Source organism: Coturnix japonica, chromosome 5 (genome assembly GCF_054131305.1).
Source record: "Coturnix japonica strain WE chromosome 5, WE-NBRP24, whole genome shotgun sequence".
Classification (NCBI taxonomy): Eukaryota; Metazoa; Chordata; class Aves; order Galliformes; family Phasianidae; genus Coturnix; species Coturnix japonica.
In genome coordinates, this window is record NC_140667.1 from 25,630,898 (window position 1) to 25,649,687 (window position 18,790).

Here is an 18,790-nt window from a genome sequence, read left to right on the forward strand (position 1 = left end):
TAGTAACTGCAGCCTAGCTCAAATCCATTTTCAACCTGAAAACCAATCTCTATTTTCACTGTGTTACCTTGCTTCTACCCCAGGCCTAGTAGGTGGTTTTCCAGGTGGTGGCCGAGGAAGGAACTGAGTTGAACTTGAACCGTTGACTTGATCAGTAGTGGCCCAGGACACTGGTCTAGGTATCTTGCTTTTTCTGGACTGAGGGCTGCTTGGCGATAAAGAACTATCTTCCGTCTGCTTGCTGAAATGAGAGTCCAGTGTCAATTTAGAAAATGAGGATAATACATCATCCTCAGAAAATGGCACTGGAGCAGCAGACATTTTTTCCTCCAGTGACTTATCAGAGGCACTTGAGAGGTCACCAAGAAAAGTTTTGAGCTGTCTCTTTTCCACAAGTAGTCTAACCAAGTCTGTCTGATGGGCCTTTTTTAAAAGAAGCTTTTCCTTTGCTGAAACAGGAGAAGAGGATTCTGATGTTGAGTCTATCTCTTGCGCTAAAACCGGGATTCGGCTCTGCCTGAATACAAAAGGAGATTTAACTAAGTCCTTTTTAGATCGATGAGAATTCTCATTTACTGAAATGCAGTGGAATAATTCTCCATTTCTGGGAGCATTTTTCTCCTTCTTGTCCTCCTGGTGCAAAAAACTAGCAAGAGCCACTTGGTGGCATTGCAAATCTTGGGCATGGACTTCTTCCTTATTAGAATGAAAGCCATTTTCCTGAACAATTTTGCTTGCTTGTCTATCAGCATATGAGTTGATCCGTCTTGACGGAGAAAATTCTGGTGTTTCAAGTGCTGTTGACTTCTGCAGCTCATCTTGATTTGGCACCAAGCAGACAGGCCTTGGCTTTGATTCTTCAGCAGCATCAGTATTAGTTAGAGGATCTTCATCTGCAGATTTTGAGCTTCCTGGCAAAGAATTCTGTTCTTTGCTCACCATTACAACAGCATCATCAGAAGCCACTGGAAGTAGTTCTTCCTCAGTTTCTCCAGGAAGTTTTTTAAGTTCCTTCTCTTCCTGTTTCCCACTGTATTTTTCAGGCAGGTCCTCTTGGCCACTGCTCAGGACACTGGCACGTTCTTTGATACACCCTTCTCTTTCAAGCACTTCTTGGCTGATATGAAGTACCATATCTGGTCTGCTGCCACTAACTGTGGCATCTTCTGTCACAACCAAACCTGGCAAAGTTTCCCTTGGAGACAAAAGTTCCATAGACTGTGCATCCCGCTCTCTTTTCTCTAGCTGGTGGCCATAATGAAAGCTCTCTGAAGCAGACTGTGTGGATGCCACAGAAGGCCTGGGTATTGTTACCTTAAAAAATTTGAGAAGGAAAAGTGAAAAATTCAGTAACATCATAGGAAGCAATCTTTATATTGAATTTGTGACTCCGTGTCTTCAAAATACATAATTTAATGATTCCTATGAATCATGATGATCAAATAATTGCTGAACTTCGTAAAATACATATAAGTTATTAGGAAATTAAATATGCTATCATCCCAAGACAGAAACGCATAACACAAGAACATCCTCAGTGGAAAATGCTGCAGTTCCCAAGGAACATCCTGGAAGAGACCCAGATTAAGAGGTAAGCACTTTACTATTTTACATTAGTTTGAATACTTTCAGTGTACAAATAAACCAGAATACTTTCTAGACAAGTACAGAAGACAAAGAACACACTGAGGTCCAGATTCAGGAATAGACTTAAATTTCAATTTAAGCAGAATTCAGACCCTTTGTTCACAAAAGAACTAATGAAAAAGCTCTATCCACCTAATTGATTGCATCAGTACCTCTAATACCTACCGTTCATAAATATTCCTGAGTACACAAATTTTAGCTACTTCCTTCCCTATGCAAGCTTGTCTAATATTTGCTGAGTTTATGTTCTACCTTGACAAACAAATAGAAATTGTTTAGTTTCATTCAGCAAAACAGTCCTCTTCACTTACTCTTCTTCCCAAGTCCAGGTCTTTCTTCTGGAAGATACATTACTTCTCTTTCGAGCTAGCAAATTCTTTCTCACTGCAGCAGGTTTCTGGCCTAGTATGCAAAACTAAAACTCTGACATCATCATAAGGTAATGTCTGTACTCTGTTTTCTTCTGCTACAAACTATAATCTTTCCCTCTAATATTTCAGTGTCTAATTACATCAATTTTGCACAACACTGAACCTGAGGAACAAACATTATTATGTGGTGTGAGCACCACAACTAAGAAGAAAATGTTGTTCTATATATTGTCTCAGTACTTTTCGGTAATCTGCTGTATCATATGCCTTCTTTTAAAGCCCTGGAATATGTGACAATCAGGTAGATAACATTATAAACTGATTGCACCTAGAAAGCTGGAAGTCAGCATTTAAAATCTGTTCTCTGCAATTTTCTTCTTACACACAATGTACCTTTTATTCTGACAAAAAATATATATGTATCCTTTTATTCTGAAATACTTAAATGAAATTATCACCACCACAGCCTTGAATCCTTTGGACTTCCCTAAATCATTTCTTAATTTCATTCTGTTTTCTGAGGCAGTACATCAGATTGCATTTTCTCCAAGTAGCTTTACAATATACTGAGTGGAATGTTAAGAAGGAAAATGAACAAAAACAAGAACAACAAATATCTCTTAGACATCCTCTATAATATCTGACAGGCTTTCCTCCCTTTAAACTTCTGACAGGCTGCAACAGCAAGTGACATGCTTGGATCAAATCCTCTATGAACAGCAAATTGCAGAGCAATGAAATAATGGTCTTTGGTTGGTCAGACTTTTGGTCTGAAAGATCTAAAGGTATAAATAATGGATTACTGTAAAATACTAGCGGGTAGAAATCTGACCTTACAGCAGCAGCAGCTTCCCCCAACTCATCAGTTTAATCTTCAGAACTTCTTTCCTACCTTATATAAGTTCAAGTATCTATGAGATCAAACTTCATTTGCCTTTTCTCTTTTTCCCTTCTCCTTTTCATCCATTTTTAGCTCTACAGCCTGGAAGCAATACGATCAATGTTAATACAGGCCTGTAGCTTCTGCAATACCAGTCCCTTGAATCTTTCCAGTTCACCACCTTCCTCTTAGTTCATAATTCTTTCCCTGTTGCTTAATTTCTCTTCCACACTGTGTTTTCATATCCTCTAAGGTGATGGGTATCTTCTGAGGATAGAGAACACACAGTGTGTACATTCTTTATTTAAGTGCATCTGTTACTCATGTCCTAATTCCAATATTCTTTAAATATCTCCCCTTTTCAGTTACTCCTATAGCACTTAACAGGTAAAAGAAGTTCTTTTCTAACAAAAACCCCTATACTCACACATCCACGGGGCTAATCCTGACTACTCTAAAAGAAGCATCTTTAATTGTTTTCAGACAATGTTTGTCCTTGTAATAACTGGTTAATTAGTTTGGTCATTCTGTGACCAAAGCAAGTACTCATTTAATTTCAAACTTCCAAACAACATGTACATCAATTAAAGAATATTCTTCAAACTTACTTAAGTTGTATAGAACTGCTGGAATTGTTGGGTAACTGGTGAGCAGCTGCAATTCCAAATAATTATTTCATAGCTCCCATACAATACTCCTGTCATATATACTGCAATTAAAAATGGGCTAGTATCATAACACTGTTCTTCAGTTTCATAGAGAAAGTCTTTTTCTAACAAAGCATCAGTTTGCTTTAACACACACTTCAGAGATGTAAAAACACAGCAACTGATATCACACTTATCTCATGCTTTCATTTCTGTCTTCACAGAAACCAATTTTCTACTCCATCACGGTTATTTTTTCATGGTGTAAAATATGCAGAGATTAAAAACCACTGAAGAAACGTGGCTACTTCATAATATTTTCCTGTGGAAAGTTGGAAACTACAAATTTCATGAGGACTGTGACTTATGTATCAAAGCTAGTGAATACAAATGGCTCTAAGGAACACAATTCAATCAGCATTTCTAAATTGAGATTTTACTACCTTCAGTAGGATGGTAATTAGATCGCCGTGAGAGGTCATGCCCAAGCATACTTAAGATATCCTGCTTTTTCAGTTAAGAAACAAAGCAAAACACTACAAATTAGAGAGGTTCCTTCTGATAACAGAGGATCGTAAAGAAAATGTTGCATTTCTATTCAATTACTGGTACAGATATTTGATATATAAAATGCACTTAAAATGTTTTTGGAGCTACTAGGCACAAAAGGATAATAATGATACAAGAACCTTTAACCAAATGTAGCTTAGTCAAGCTATCAAAAATACATTAAAATGTATTTTTTCTAACTTTAGAATATTTTTTTCTACTTCAGAATGATCTATTTGAAGCTAAGTTCTACATTAATGTCTGTTCCCATAGAGAAAATACCTAAAACTTTCAGAAACAATAAAACTGTAGAGTAATATTTCATCAGAAAAAAACAAAAGAAGAAAAAAAAACCAACAACAACCAAAACCAGATCTCCTTTTCAAAGTAATATATATATATTGTTAGTAAGAGTCAGTGCTGGTTTCTCTCTCTTTTTTTAAAAAAACAAACAAAAAAACACAACAGTCTTCCTTTGTCATGAAAATGAGAAACACAGAGACCATCAATCACACGAACATACTCTTCTTCACAACAGCAGTGGAGTCCAGCCACTGCTGTTGAGATAAATTCTGAACATTCCTCTCCAGATATCACTTTCAATAAAGAGACATCATGAAATACCATATAATTCATACATAAGATCTACCTTTATTTCAGCGTGCAGATTTTAAGCATCTGTATTTCTGATTTTTAAACATGATTCCTATGAACCAATACATAAAATCATGTTACTGCTATGCTATATTTGTGCTTCAGTTTTGCTGTCTGCTTTATATAATTGATTTCTGTAAAGGCAAAAATATCATTCAGATTCAAACATCAGCATTCAAAAAAGAAAAAAAAAAAATCTAACACAACAACAAGAAACAAAGTTCAGAGTCTCCCTTCTGATTTTTCAGTGGGATGGTGAATCCACCCGTGTGTGTTGTAATAACTTGAATCCTGTTCTATCCAATTATAAAATTGGCACTGTATTTGCATGCATTGCCCAAAGTTTGCGTTACGCTTGTGAGGGAAACAATCCATGAATATTATACTTTCCATTGGGAAATCAAACATGTCAGAAGAAATTATGAAACTCAAACTGTGCTAATATGACTTCAATACAAACAGTAATTTATGCAGTCATAACAATACTGTACACATGAAATTTCATTTTAAAATCTGAAACCTAGATAAACACTTTTTAAAAATCTCTCCTCATAATAGTTAAGATCTGTTTGAAAGCATTACAGGTTTCTTACGTCCATAGTGCTTCACCACCAATAGTAGTTATGATTCGTATAAAAAACGAGCTGCTCTCAATCTGCTTATAAGTGTGCTTTACAGATATTCTTCACAGGAAGCAGACCCAGAGATAGCAGCCTTTTTTTCCTCTTTCAATATTTTAATAAATACTCTTTTTCTCTATATGCAAAGCATTACAGTTGCACGGTGCGCAGACAAAGATGTAACCAGAACCCAGCTTATCTTCTAAAAGCAAAATCCATTAATCATTTGGCAGTCTGTTATGTTACCTAGCTTTGCCTCTGTGCACAGGTGTGATGACAAATACAAAGCACAGCTCCACATAGTAGTCACAACACAGCTGATTTCACTCAAGCACTCAGATGATCTACAGGCTACATGTTGCCAGTAAGAGATTTAAAGGTTACATACAAGTGTGAAGTCAGTATATTCAATTCTGTTTTGGTTTCAAGCACAGTAACAGTAAGATGAAATGTGACAATAAGACAGCATCGCTTTAACAAACCTTAGTACATGTATCATATTCCCTGTTTATAAACTGCTTACAACAACTATAGCTGTAAGAAATAAGTAAACACATCAAGTTATACTAGAAATTGTAATAACTATTTGGAATTGAATCACTTCTCAAAAACTATACAGTGTTAACATAGAAACACTGAAGAACTCTTTTCTACCTGTCCTAATTTTGGTAGTGCATACATTATCCTTTTCTAAAAAAGTTCTATTTCTTTTTTTCCCCATATGAAAAACCTATCCAACCAAAAGAAAATGCTAGATAATAGTAAATTCACAAACTTTAAGGAAGGATTTTTGTTTTTCCCTCTGTCAATCTATCTAATTAGATTAATGTGCATCCCTGGCTGATACAACATCCAAAACAAAAACAAAAAATAAAAAACCAACTATACAAGGGAAATACCTACTTGCTCTAACTATTCCCTGAATGTATAAACAAGTCTTGCCTTACTATTACTCCACAGGCCCCTGAATTCCAGTGAGATGCTCAATAAATTAAGGTAAATTTTCCAACTCGGATTAGTGTATTATTTCTCATCTTGGATATAAATATGTACACAGTGGCTTGCATTTCCACAGCATTTTGTGTGGGAAGATTTCCAAGTACTCTGAAGCTAATAATGTAACTATATGCCTATAACATAGTTTTTAAAGCATTGCAGTAAGGTACCTTACTGGGAAAAATAAGACCTGCAAAAAAATACATGTGAAAGTGCTAACCAATTTCAACTACTTTACACATGAGACACAAATTAACCATTCCCTAACAGAATGAACAGCAATAAAATCATGAATTTAAAATTAGCCCTGTTTGTACATAGAATTACTCAGGTAGGAAAAGACCTCAAAGGTCATCAAGTTCAGCCACAGCCTAACCAAGAACCCTAACTATGACAACCCTCTGCTAAATCATATCTCTGAGCACAACATCAAAATGGCTCTTAAACACATCCAGGCATGTCTCACCAAACACTTAAAAAAAAAAAAAAAAAGAAAGAAAGAAAAGAAGAAGAAACATCAGAATGACATACAAATATGGAATCCACATTCATTAAAAGCTGGATTCTAGAATAATTATAAATTGGCTGCTGTACAATAGAAGACTACCATAGCTAGAAAACTAGAAAATTTTCATTCCTCTAGTGAATGAGGAATATACATACATTTCATTACCCCCCATCTATCTGACATCAAACCAAACAAGGCTGCAACACAGTTTCTGAACCCTCACTCATCAACAATCAGGAAAGAAAACACCTTTGCCTTATTTCAGGAACAAATGTATCACTGTTTACTTCTTAGTACCAGAAACTAAATTCAATGGTGAAGATCTCTGAGCTGCAATTCATTAGGTATGGATACTAAACTAAATGGCAAGCAGCAGTAAATACATGAAAATATATTCAGTACCAAATATTTATCCAGAATAATACATAATAGTATTAAAATATTTTTTAGTATTTAATTGGATAAAAGCTTCAGGTTACTAACATGCATATTTATCTTTCATGCTGCTGGAGTTTCCAACTTGCTAAGTACCTAACACCACTGAAATGTAAAAGAGAAGAGGATCTGTAAAATTATTTCAGTTCTTCAGTGAGCCATAAAGTACATAAGGCTTTCATTGTTGAAATAAACTGAAGATTCACATGCTTGTAGCTTCCACAGCAAATGAAACTCTGGAAATGACACTCTCAGTAAAGCCAGGAGTGTCAAAAATCAAGGAAAAGAAACAAAGCAGTTATGGACTTACCAGATAAGAAGAAAGGGACGGCTGAGAATCCTGCATATAATCTTCATCCCTTCCCTTTTTCACACTACTCAGTAGCAGCACCTGGCACAATACCTATTCTTTTTCACATGACAAGAATATACCGCTTCAGAGCCACTCATAATATTGCAGCTGTTGGGTACTAAGGAAGCCAGAGAAGATTCTGTATGAAAACCTACTTCGAGTATTACGAGGAGTTTGGTAATTACAACTGCAATATATCCTAATTGAAAAATTTAAATTGCAGATGTACAAGCAAAAAAATACCCATCCATTTCATATTCTGGGATACAAACTAACACCAAAGCTTAATTTTAAATGAATTAATTTCTCCAAAGTCCTTTTCCCTAGTCAACAGCCACTCACCTCTGTTATCGCTCACCACTGATCCTACTCAAGTTTGAAAGTACCTAATGATGATGGTTAACTTTCTAAATCAATACTTCTGTGCACACTTCATGGAGAAAAATAAATTCACATAGTTAAAGTTATACTGAAAAATAAGTTGGAAATAAATGACAACATAAAATATAATCCAAATGAAAAATTAATGGTAAAATGATGATGATATGTTATGGCCTTGTGCATTAATGCTATGCCATACTGCTTTACAAGTCAATCTTAACAATTTTGTTAATAATAGACAAATTACGCTAAACTTTAATTTGATTTCAAGTCTTTTTCATTTTCATAGTGTAAATAAATTGGAAATACAAAGTTATGAAAATTCTGCTTTCTCTATTGACATTTCCATTAAGTATTAATCCAGTAGTTGTCATCTTTGCTTTATATATACTGTAAGCAGTAGAACAATCCCTGAATTGTTGAGGAATTAGAAGCAGAAATTTGTAGAACTAAGTAGAACTTTGACTATATCCTACTCCTTCATGTAAGGATAATTTACAGAAGTCCAAAATTTAATAAGCATTCCCAATTCAAAATCTACCTGCTATTATTGATAGATTACAGGAACATTTTTAAATAAAAAAAGAGGGATTTTAATTTCCATTTTGAAAGAAAAAAATATGTATACATTTCTTAGATTTATTAATCCTACCTTTTCCAAGAGAAAATCCCTCTGTGCATGGGAATCACAGTAACCTGTGATCCGCAGTAACCACTTCTAAATGGAATTACATATATCTTTGTAACAGAACTTCTGGCTCAATTCCTCAATAAACTGATTCTCGTTCTCTTAATTCATCTTATCTTCCGAAGTTTTCTGTAAGGTGTGCAAAGCAGTATGTCTAGCATATGCACCTGGTACCAAACTCTGCAGAGCAACTAAAAAACTTTGCAGATGACTGCTATAATGCAGTCATTTCTATGAAGACAAGACTTATTCACCTGCTGAAGTTGTGCTTTTGAGATGCGAATGACAGGGGGAAACTTGTTGCCACAGGGAATGACAGGAAGCTGCCTACGACCAGTTGAGCGAGAAGAAGAGGAGTGGCTCTCAGCTGATTGACTCCTTGGTAAACCAGCCTCTTTCAGAGGGTCCGGGTAGATGGACAGATAGGCTATAGGGCTCATGGTGCGGAGGATGGGACTTGAAATTCTTGGAGTGGAGAAATGCAGCATATGAGATGAGTTGAGCTGTGAGAACATGGCAGGGAAAAAGTAAGGTTCAGAAATCAATACTGTAGTAATTCTTGTTACTGTCCTGCATTTTCTTAGAAGACTGCATTACAATCTCCCTCATATGGTAAAAGCTCATAATTTAAGAGGGTTTTCGTTGTTGTTGTTTTAAAGTCTAATTATCATATTTTCCATCAATTTAAAAAAAACAACAAATCTAACATCCAAGTCAGAAGAGAGCATCCTTTCTCCTGCTGGCTCCTGAACCTAGGACAGATTTAATGAACTAACACAGTCTGTTCCAAGAACACCATGTAGAGAGGCTGGCTGATTGTTGGCTGGTCCTCACAAACGCTCAGCATATCCATTCAACAGTGCTGTTTTCAATGATAAGTATCATTTTAGCAGATACACCCACTGCACGCTTTACAAACGTGACTGTGTAACTATGGCTATAGCAGTGTATAGAACCATAGCTGATGGGATTAATCAGTAAGATTAGCACTAAACAATTCTGCTGAAATTTCCCAAACATGGAACTGAATTTGCAGGATACTTTGGCCTGGAAAATCCATCAACAACTGCTTCACCTAGTGTCATATCAAGCAAACATTTAGAAAAGAGCAAAACCAACAGGAATGGTAAAGCCAAAGTGTTACAAAGTAATTTTAAAGAAAGTACATTTTCAAGTTGGTTATTGACTCTAATAAAACCTATAGACTTGATGAACAGTTCTGAAGCCAACTGATCCCTTCTAAGGCCTTTACCTATGCTGAATAAGTGGCAACCCATCTAAATACCTGTCAGTGAGATTACTGTTTATGGCTTACAGGGTTTTGTTCCAATTATATTTGGAAAATCCACGAACAGTAGGGATATGGAAACTAACAGTAGCAATATGGAAAGTCCAGACATGACTTTCCATTTCCCGTTGTGATATTTTCAATTCTAACCTGTATTCCTTGGAAACAGAGCACACCTGTCAGGATTTTGTTTTCAAAGGAAAAGGTATTTTTCCACTTGCGTCAATCCTAAAGCTTCAGTTCCCTTACTACATATCTATCTTTTAACTGAAGAAAAAAACCAACTATTTCCAGTGCCTCATAGAAACTGAGACTATAAAGCACATGAACACTACAGAACTAAAAACCCTCCGATAAATGAAAATTTAAGAGCAGTTTTATTGATACAACATAACTCGATGTATAAAATACTAATTTGAACGATATTGCTAAGTAATAAAAATAAGCAGATTCATAGAGTTAAACAACTTCTGTAACCATGCATATATATATTTGGTACTAGGTTGCCAATAAAATGTGACCAGAGCAAACTGTTGTCTAACTTAAACTGAAGCTGAAATGGGCATTAGCTGATAAATATTGGATTACTTTAACATCATTGTTGGTTTTTTTCCTGAAATAACTGCTTGACAAATATCCTATGTTGCAAACAGTTTTGTGTATCTACCATATGGAGGTCACTGCAATTAAATATAAAGACAGTAAATTAATGAGGCCACGGTTCAACAACACAGCAAGTTCAGCATTAAACTCATAAAACCAGATAAAGAACAAGAAAAAAGCAATAGAATGCAAAGTGCTGCTCCAATATAATTTTCTGAATAGTCTATATCACTTCTAATTCTTTTGACAAATTAACTCAACACCAGCAGACATTACTGTAAATCAGGAACTGCTTGTCCTGCTGAAGCCAAACTCTACAGAAAGCCAACACGAAATCATACAGTCAGTACATACATACCGGCATTCTATGAGAAATTCAGCAGAAACTGACTGCCCATGACCAAGCTAGATCAAATCGGTACTTACTGGGTAATCTATTCTGTATGACTGCAAAACCATGTCTGATAACAAGAAAATTGCCTCTTTACATACACGTAGTAAATTATGCTATCATTTGTGGACATGTAGGGTTTTCTTAAGCCCAAAACTTGCTAATCACCAAACCAGTAACTTATATAATAACTTCGGGGGGATTGGACTCGATCTCTGGAGGTCCCCACAGAAATCACATTTAATCCTTTAATCCTTGACTGTACTCCACATATTTTTTCTCTTACTCTTTGAGCTCAGATTCCCCTCTTGAACTTCTACAATCTCACATTCTTAATAGGAGCACTGATGCTGTATGTAACTGATATTATCACAAATTAAAAAAAAAAACACAAAAACTTGTCTACACACGATATCCTGAAAAACAATTACCTGCAAATGGAAGGACTACAGATCAGCTATTTCTTTCCCTCAGAGGAAATTAAAATTGTGTGTGTATGTGTGTGAAGACACCTTCAGTTTCCTATACAGAAACACCCTTGCTACCACTAAAACCTTTTTCATTCATTCACTTATTATAACGTTAAAGTAAATACTTGCATATTTGAAACAAACAAACAAACAAAAACCTATCCAAATTTTCAAACTCAGAATAAGCTCGAAGATCACAACTCATCATACCTTCTCCTAAGTGATAATGTCACTAGAAATCCATATTGGAGGTGTATTACAAAGATTACGAAGACTGACATTCTATGGTTTCAAGCCATTTGAAATGGGTAATCTCTTTAGAAATTACTCTAAGATACTACACTACTGAAATTTCAACATCCATCTTTAACCCCTTTTAGTAACACTTATTTTAAATCATTTTATATATAGTCCCAAACTTATATTCCAGGATCTAATCTCTTAGTAACAGGTAACATAACTAAAATTAGCAGAAAAACATTAAAACATTAAACAAAAACATTTGAATCTTATTAAGGTAGTTATTGCTTCATAAACACAGCATCAACTTCACTATTAAAATTACACAAAGTCTTTCAACGCATTTTTAGTATGATTCCAACAATATCTTGAACATTTTACATTAGTTTCACGTAACTGTACTCTGCTCCCCCAGTTTGGTTTTGTGGTCCAAAATACAATAAGAAGCATATGCTAAGCTAAATCATACAGCATGAGATACATAAATTTTTGGGGGTTATAACAGCATGCCTAAGGGGTTGTGGTATTTGTCACTGTTATCTTTATATCAGTTCAAAGGAGACGCTCTTGTCTCAATATTACAGCTTTGGCAGCAGTTGCTGTACACAATGAGAGGTAATAAAACCAACCAGCAGGCACAGTATAGCCTCTTCAGGCTATTGCCTTCTCCCATAATTGTGTCTCTTGCTTTGAACTGCACTGGCAGTAGCAAGTATAGCTGTAAGAAATAAATGGTGGACAGATAAGTTTGTGGTAAAAAAAAAAGAAAAAAGAAAAAAAAAAAAAAAAAAAAAAGATGGTATTACAGAAAAAAAATACAGCATCAACATGATATTTTTACCTTGAACTATCATTTTTAGTCAACTTTAATTTACTACCATAGGGGATGTCAGGTTAAGGAAATTACTCTTTTTAAGAAAGGTAAGATTAGTTCAACCACAAAAATGCTTTAAAAAAAAAAAAACAACAATAATAATCCACAGCACCTTTCAAACATCGCATAACAAGTGTTTTGAAGATTAGGGTAGTCTGTCCTACCTGTCTCAAATAGCATGTCATGCTGCCTCCACACAGAAGGTCATAAGAACAGATCCTTGAGGAAAGCACAGTCTTTCACATAACTTGGCTAACTTCTAGAACAGGTGTTGTTCTAGGGATTTCATTTCTAACTTAGCTTTGCAACAAAAACTGTAGCACATTCATTGTGATTTTATGTTCATGTATGAATTGATTTTCACTTATTATCACCTCACATAATTGCCAACAAAGAGAAGTTTAATAAAACAGAGAGTGTCTTACCGGAGTGAGTGCTCCTTCTGCTTGAGCTTCCATGGGACTTGTAGGGGTGGCTGCAAGGAGCTGTCCCGCAGCTCCTGTCAGAAGTTCCAATTTGTCTGTAAGCTGCTCAGAAGCAGGATGACTTTCCATGGCTAGAAGAAGCTCCCCCCCTGAGGTTTGATTCTTGGCATGGACACTGTTTCCTGCCCAGCCTCCCTGCCTGGGCTGCTCTTCTGGAGGGGACTCCTCTAGAACTTGTAGTACCTCTGGCTCTTCATCTGAGGGACTTCCAGTCATTTTGTGCCCCAAAACTTCATTTGTCCTGAAATCCTGCAAGTCCCGTTCCTTATCTATTATCACCCATTCCTTAGAATCAATCTCCTGCCTGCAGGAGCTTAAGTTGACAGCTACAAATCCATTGCCAACAACACCATCAACTTGTTCTGGAGAACCAGCTGACAAAGGTTTTGAAACATCTGGAAGATATTCTTCATCATAGTGCCAAACATGGTCCATGCGGGAAGTCACAGGAGCAGGGATAAGTGATTTCTGAGGAAGAGGAGGAACAGCAGCAACTGCAGTCTCTGCTGCAGCATTCAAGTCTTTCTGCCTCTTCTCCAAACTTAAGAAAAGAAATTAATATTTGAATTAGTTACTAATGATGTAGGCTACATTTTATAGTTTTTCAGTTAATGAGAACCAGACTTATGGAAAAACTGTTGTTGTATTTTAGAAAAATCTATAATGAAAGAGCCACAACCTGAGGAAATTGAATAACTTAAGTTAAAGAAAAGAGAAACAAATATAGAGAAGAAAACAATTATTTCACTGTGATGTTTATTATCCACTTCTTCAAAAAAAAATAACCCTGTTGGCAAGCAAAAATTGTTAGATGGTCTTAGGAATTTGCACACATATCAGGGCAATTAGCCTGAGAGAATGGCAGAGAGGATCATGAGCAATTGACAGCTCAGTGTTCTGGTTTCCACCTGCATTTAAGCTACAGTGCAAAGAATCCAAGTGGAACAGAATAAGCAGAATTCTCCAACAAGTTAGAAGATGCTTTCAAAATTGATATTTCTGTTTTTCAGATTGATTGAAAACTTATGCTTTGCTTAACTTGCTTCAAACAAATTCAAATTCCTAATCCTCAATGGTATATTAGCAGGATTTTGCCACTGCCAACATCTCATCTATTTTCTACTGTGTCCCACCTCAGCCACTGCCTCTCAGACAGACTGCAATGTATCTGTATTTTCCTTTATTTTTTCTATGTGAGGGCTAATTGATTTAATCAGCTCTGATATGGCTTTCCTTTCTCTGCCTTCAAATTCCATTTTAATACTATTGTTTTCTAACAGTTTTGTGGGTTTTTTTTTTTTTAGTGTTGGCTCAACGTTTTTTAGTATAACCAAATCTGGAACATGAAAGTAGACTTCTAGCTTAATGTTGTTAAAATTAAAAAACAAAACAAAACAAAAAACCCTCAGCTTCTTGTAAGCTGTCCTTCTCATCTCCTAGCAACCAGCCCCACGTTAGCTCTACTGAGCACTTGACGTCATCACTCCTATTTCAGATGAGCTGAAATGACTGTCAAATGTCAAGACCATTCCAGTGAAGAAAAGATAATAAACATCATCCTGAAATGAAAGATTTTTTTTCTAAAAAAAAGACCTTAGCTCTATACTAGCATTAATCTTTTTTTTCTTTTTCTTTTCTTTTTAAAATAAATAGTAGAGAGACTATACTGTCTTGGCAACATATTCTGTAAAAAGTAAGGATAAAATAGAAATAATTTATTTACCAGTTCTCAAGAAATTTATCAGTGTCTGGCTTTGACTCCAACGTCAGACGCTTTTCAAGTTCAAAGCTGTGAATTGAACGTAGCTTTCGAACCAGTGGGACATCTCTGTCCAGCTGGGTAGTCTCTGAGCGGACACGAACTGGAGAACCTTGACTTGGTGCATTAAGCATTCCATTCACAGGTCCATGGCTATTTTCCTCTTCTGTGGCAGCCTGGGCAAAAAGTAAAAACAAAAGCATAACACACTAGGAATGGCAAAATAGAAGAAGGCACAGAATTATAAGGTGAATACCATCCAGGATTTTATCCATTGGTAAGCCAATTTGTATATGGAATGGTCCTTAAGCTTGCACCACATTTAAGATAGTTTAAACGGGCTCTTCAGCATGAACCCACAACAGCCAAAAAAAGGTCTAGTAATATACCAGTAGTACTGCAACAGCTCTGGGCATGTCTAAAAACAAGAGTCTAAATAAAAAACAAACAAACAGTAATATATTTAAATTTACATTGATTTTTCATACCCATCTCTAAAATCTTCCTCAATAGAAGTTTGAAACCAGTCACTTAGAAGCATCTTCAGTCTGCTTCAGAGCCAACAGTTTTTAATACAGAAAAATTAGTTTCCAAAGCTGCCCTTATGACGCTCAACCTAGAACAGTATTTTAGCTCAACTGCATTCCATCTTGTATACAAGCTGGACACAGCTTGAAGCATGGGAATCATTATTATCCTTAATTTCAACAGATGCAACTAACAAAAATTGCATTTGTTTAAATCAAAGCAACTGGCTCTCTCCCTCTTCGGTAAAAATAAAGAATAATAAAAACAAAGAAAAAAACAAACACAGCAACTCTGAAAATAGGCACCATGTCTTATGGTCTACCACAATGCATTTTTTTCTAGAAATAAGCAGCAGCAGCCTGAAAACTAGAGATCTCTCTATCTAAAGAGCATTTCAGTAACACATGCCTATTGAGCTGTTTAAAACATTTTTATATCAAGATAAAGAGCTATATTTTCTGAATATAAAGTCTAGTAAGAGTGTCTGAAAACATGAAATGCTGTGATTGTGAACAAAGGAGATAGGAACCACTTCTGAGAGACCACATGTCAAACTTAAGAAACTTCATCTCCAAAAGATTAGCCCACTAATCTCTTTGCATCAGTAGAAAGGTACCATATCTTGTGGAAACAAACACCACATAAGGTTAAAAGGATACCACTAATCATGCTTGATCTTAATTTGTAACTTGAAAAATAATAAATAACACAAAAACATTTCTTGTATTTTCTGTATCTAAACTCTACTCATGCAAAATACAGAAAATCTGCTTTGGTTTCTCACATTGAGCAAGAATTGAAATGATGTCTGAAGAACATGAATATGATGATCACATTAAGAAATTATACCAATGACATCATGAATTATGTCACTCTCATAGTAAACTACATTCTCAGAATAAGTTAGAAAGAGTCTCAAGTTCAAAAATATCAGCAAATTATTCATCATAAAGACTGAAAAAGCCCAAAAGCTTGACTACTTTTTATAGTATATAGATTGGTCTAATAAAACGTGTGAACTCTACCATAATGTCTTGTTTTCTTAGACTACTCTGTGTAATACATACTAGCATGACTTTATTACTAACAATATTCTACTGTGTACCATGAGGACAGGAAGCTGTTTGTAAATCTTCAACATACAGATTTGCAAATACCTTACAAATCCCTAGTTTTATTTTGTTCCTGTTTGCATCCATTTCTTCCCAAACATCTTTTTCCTGAGAACGCTGATGCCCAGGGGACCCAGGCAGCTTCTCTGGTGACACACCAACTGGAATACCATTCTCTCCATCACTGAGCTGTTCATCAGGAAATACTTCATCTGTGTTTTCTCGCAGCAAATCTCCTGGGATAGGAGTGGCATTGGCAATTCTGCAAAAATAGAAAAAATATTGGAAAAGTGAAAAAACTTAATTATGTGAAAAACACTTAAAAAGCTGCTTCTTGAATGTTTTTAAAGTAATTTCTGAAGAAAAAGTGTTAGAGATCTTATCTGTTACAGAGCACTAGATAAATACGATTTCCTCCATCACTGGATTAAAATCCTCTATAAATACAGTTCAGTTGGTAAATGTCTGGTTTTGGTTGTTTTATTTTGTTTGTTTTTTTTTTTCAAATGGAATTCATGGAATTCAAAAGTTGCCTAGTATCTGCATAGAACAAGTCATAGTAACTAGAATAACATTCTCCTCTTAGTACCTTCTGGAATAGGAACAAACATTAAAGTTTGAAAATATCTTACATATACAAGTAATTCACGTGTATGAAAGTAATAAACTCCTTTTTAACCATAGACCAGTCAAAAGTAACTCTATAGGTTCTAATCAAATATTGTGTTGCTTTTTTGTTTGTTTGTTTTAAGTGTGGTTTAAAAACCATGCCTGGTGCAATCGATGTGTTTATGTAGCTAGAATAGCTTTATTTAACACAGCATAAAGACAATTTCAGCTTTTTACTAAAAAACTATTGATATAAGTTTTTACTTTTCTCAGATTCAGTAATTGTTTCCATTCCATCAGAATTAATTTCAGTGACCATACACAATGTGCATACATACCCAATTGCAGCTGGAGTAAGACGAGTGTGTAACTGAGGTGTGGTTGAAGTTGTTGTTGTTGTCAGAGAGCCATCAGTTCCACTTTTCTCCCAGTCAAAAGGATCACTTTCAATAACCCCAAAGGTTTTCATGCTGTTATCAAACACAGACATGAGAAGCTAAAAATGAAGGAAAAAGTTAATTAGCTTCATTTTTGTCACAGAGAGCAAACAATTTAGAAATATCATCCAATAATAATTTAGCATATTCCTTCTTCATGATTCTGAGTAACAATTTTCCAGGAACATATATTTACTATTTATCATTTCTGCAATATTTCAAATTTAAGATACATGATCTCAGCAAGCAGTACTCTCTTCAACGAAGAAAAATGACTATTTAGTTTTCTAGCGACCTCTGTAGGCAACACTTAAGTGTAGGAGGAAAAAAAAATAAGCATGGATTCATGTCATGATTCAGCTGTAAGTATCAAGGGTGCTGAGCTCAAGATTTCTGAAAATTGCCTGAGTGATTATCACTATAAAACAATCTCATCAATTTAACTTAAAAAGCACTCAGTGGAGCCTAGAATATGAGCATAGCATCCAAACCTAACAGATTACTGACTGCAAAGCAACTAGCAATTATTTTTAGAAACCTAACTGCCTCACAGCTCCAAAATGGGGGAAAAAAATAACATCTTTGAAACGTATCCATAGTCACTAGAAGCACAGAAAAGTCTGAGGTGGAGAGGACACTCAAGAGGCACCGACAACTCCTGGCTCCACACAGGCCCCCCAGAATTCAAACTATATTTCTCAGAGCACTCTCCAAATGCTTCTTGAATTCTGGCAAGCCTGGTGCTGTGACTACTGCCCCAGAGAGCCTGTACCAGGGCCCAACCACCCTTAAGTGAGGAACTTTCTCCTAGCACCCAGCCTGAGCCTGCTCTGACACAGCTTCCTCAGGTTCTGCCGCTGCCACCATAGAGCAGAACTCAGCACTGTCCATCCGCTTCCTGAGAGAAGCTGTAAACCACCAAAAGGTCTCCCTCTTCACCCACCACATTATGTCTTGTCTAGATACATGCTGGATAGTCTGTCCAGAAGGATTCTGTGAGAAACAGAAAGTTTAGTTGAAATCCACAACTGGCTTCCTGTGTCTATGTTGGTAACCTTGTCATAAAAGATGAACTCATGTTGGCTATAACTAATGACTGCATTGCCTTTCAGATGTTTTCCAGTAACTCCCAGAATAATCTTCTCCATAATTTTGCCAGGCACTGAAGTGAGACTGCCACACTCAAGACAATGACATAAAAGGAAACTGAACTTGCAACTGCATAAAATTCTGCTATTTAAAATCAGAGATTCATAACAGTAGAAA

General features: G+C 35.8%; 1 protein-coding gene across 4 annotated transcripts in view; it reads right to left on the reverse strand.

Moving 5' to 3' along the window:
- Nucleotides 1–18,790, reverse strand: part of TTBK2 (tau tubulin kinase 2) — a 69,616-nt gene that overhangs the window by 9,057 nt on the left and 41,769 nt on the right. For 2 of the 4 annotated variants that reach the window (XM_015864699.3, XM_015864700.3), the window contains 6 exons: nucleotides 17,426–17,583; nucleotides 16,524–16,740; nucleotides 14,803–15,014; nucleotides 13,020–13,620; nucleotides 8,983–9,231; nucleotides 68–1,314 (listed from right to left, as the gene is read on the reverse strand). In XM_015864699.3, coding sequence (XP_015720185.2) covers nucleotides 68–1,314; nucleotides 8,983–9,231; nucleotides 13,020–13,620; nucleotides 14,803–15,014; nucleotides 16,524–16,740; nucleotides 17,426–17,583 — 2,684 coding nt within the window. Of the gene's footprint in view, nucleotides 1–67; nucleotides 1,315–7,624; nucleotides 7,778–8,982; nucleotides 9,232–13,019; nucleotides 13,621–14,802; nucleotides 15,015–16,523; nucleotides 16,741–17,425; nucleotides 17,584–18,790 lie in introns of those variants that run through there. The other 2 variants (XM_085548898.1, XM_015864701.3) reach the window with 2 other exon arrangements.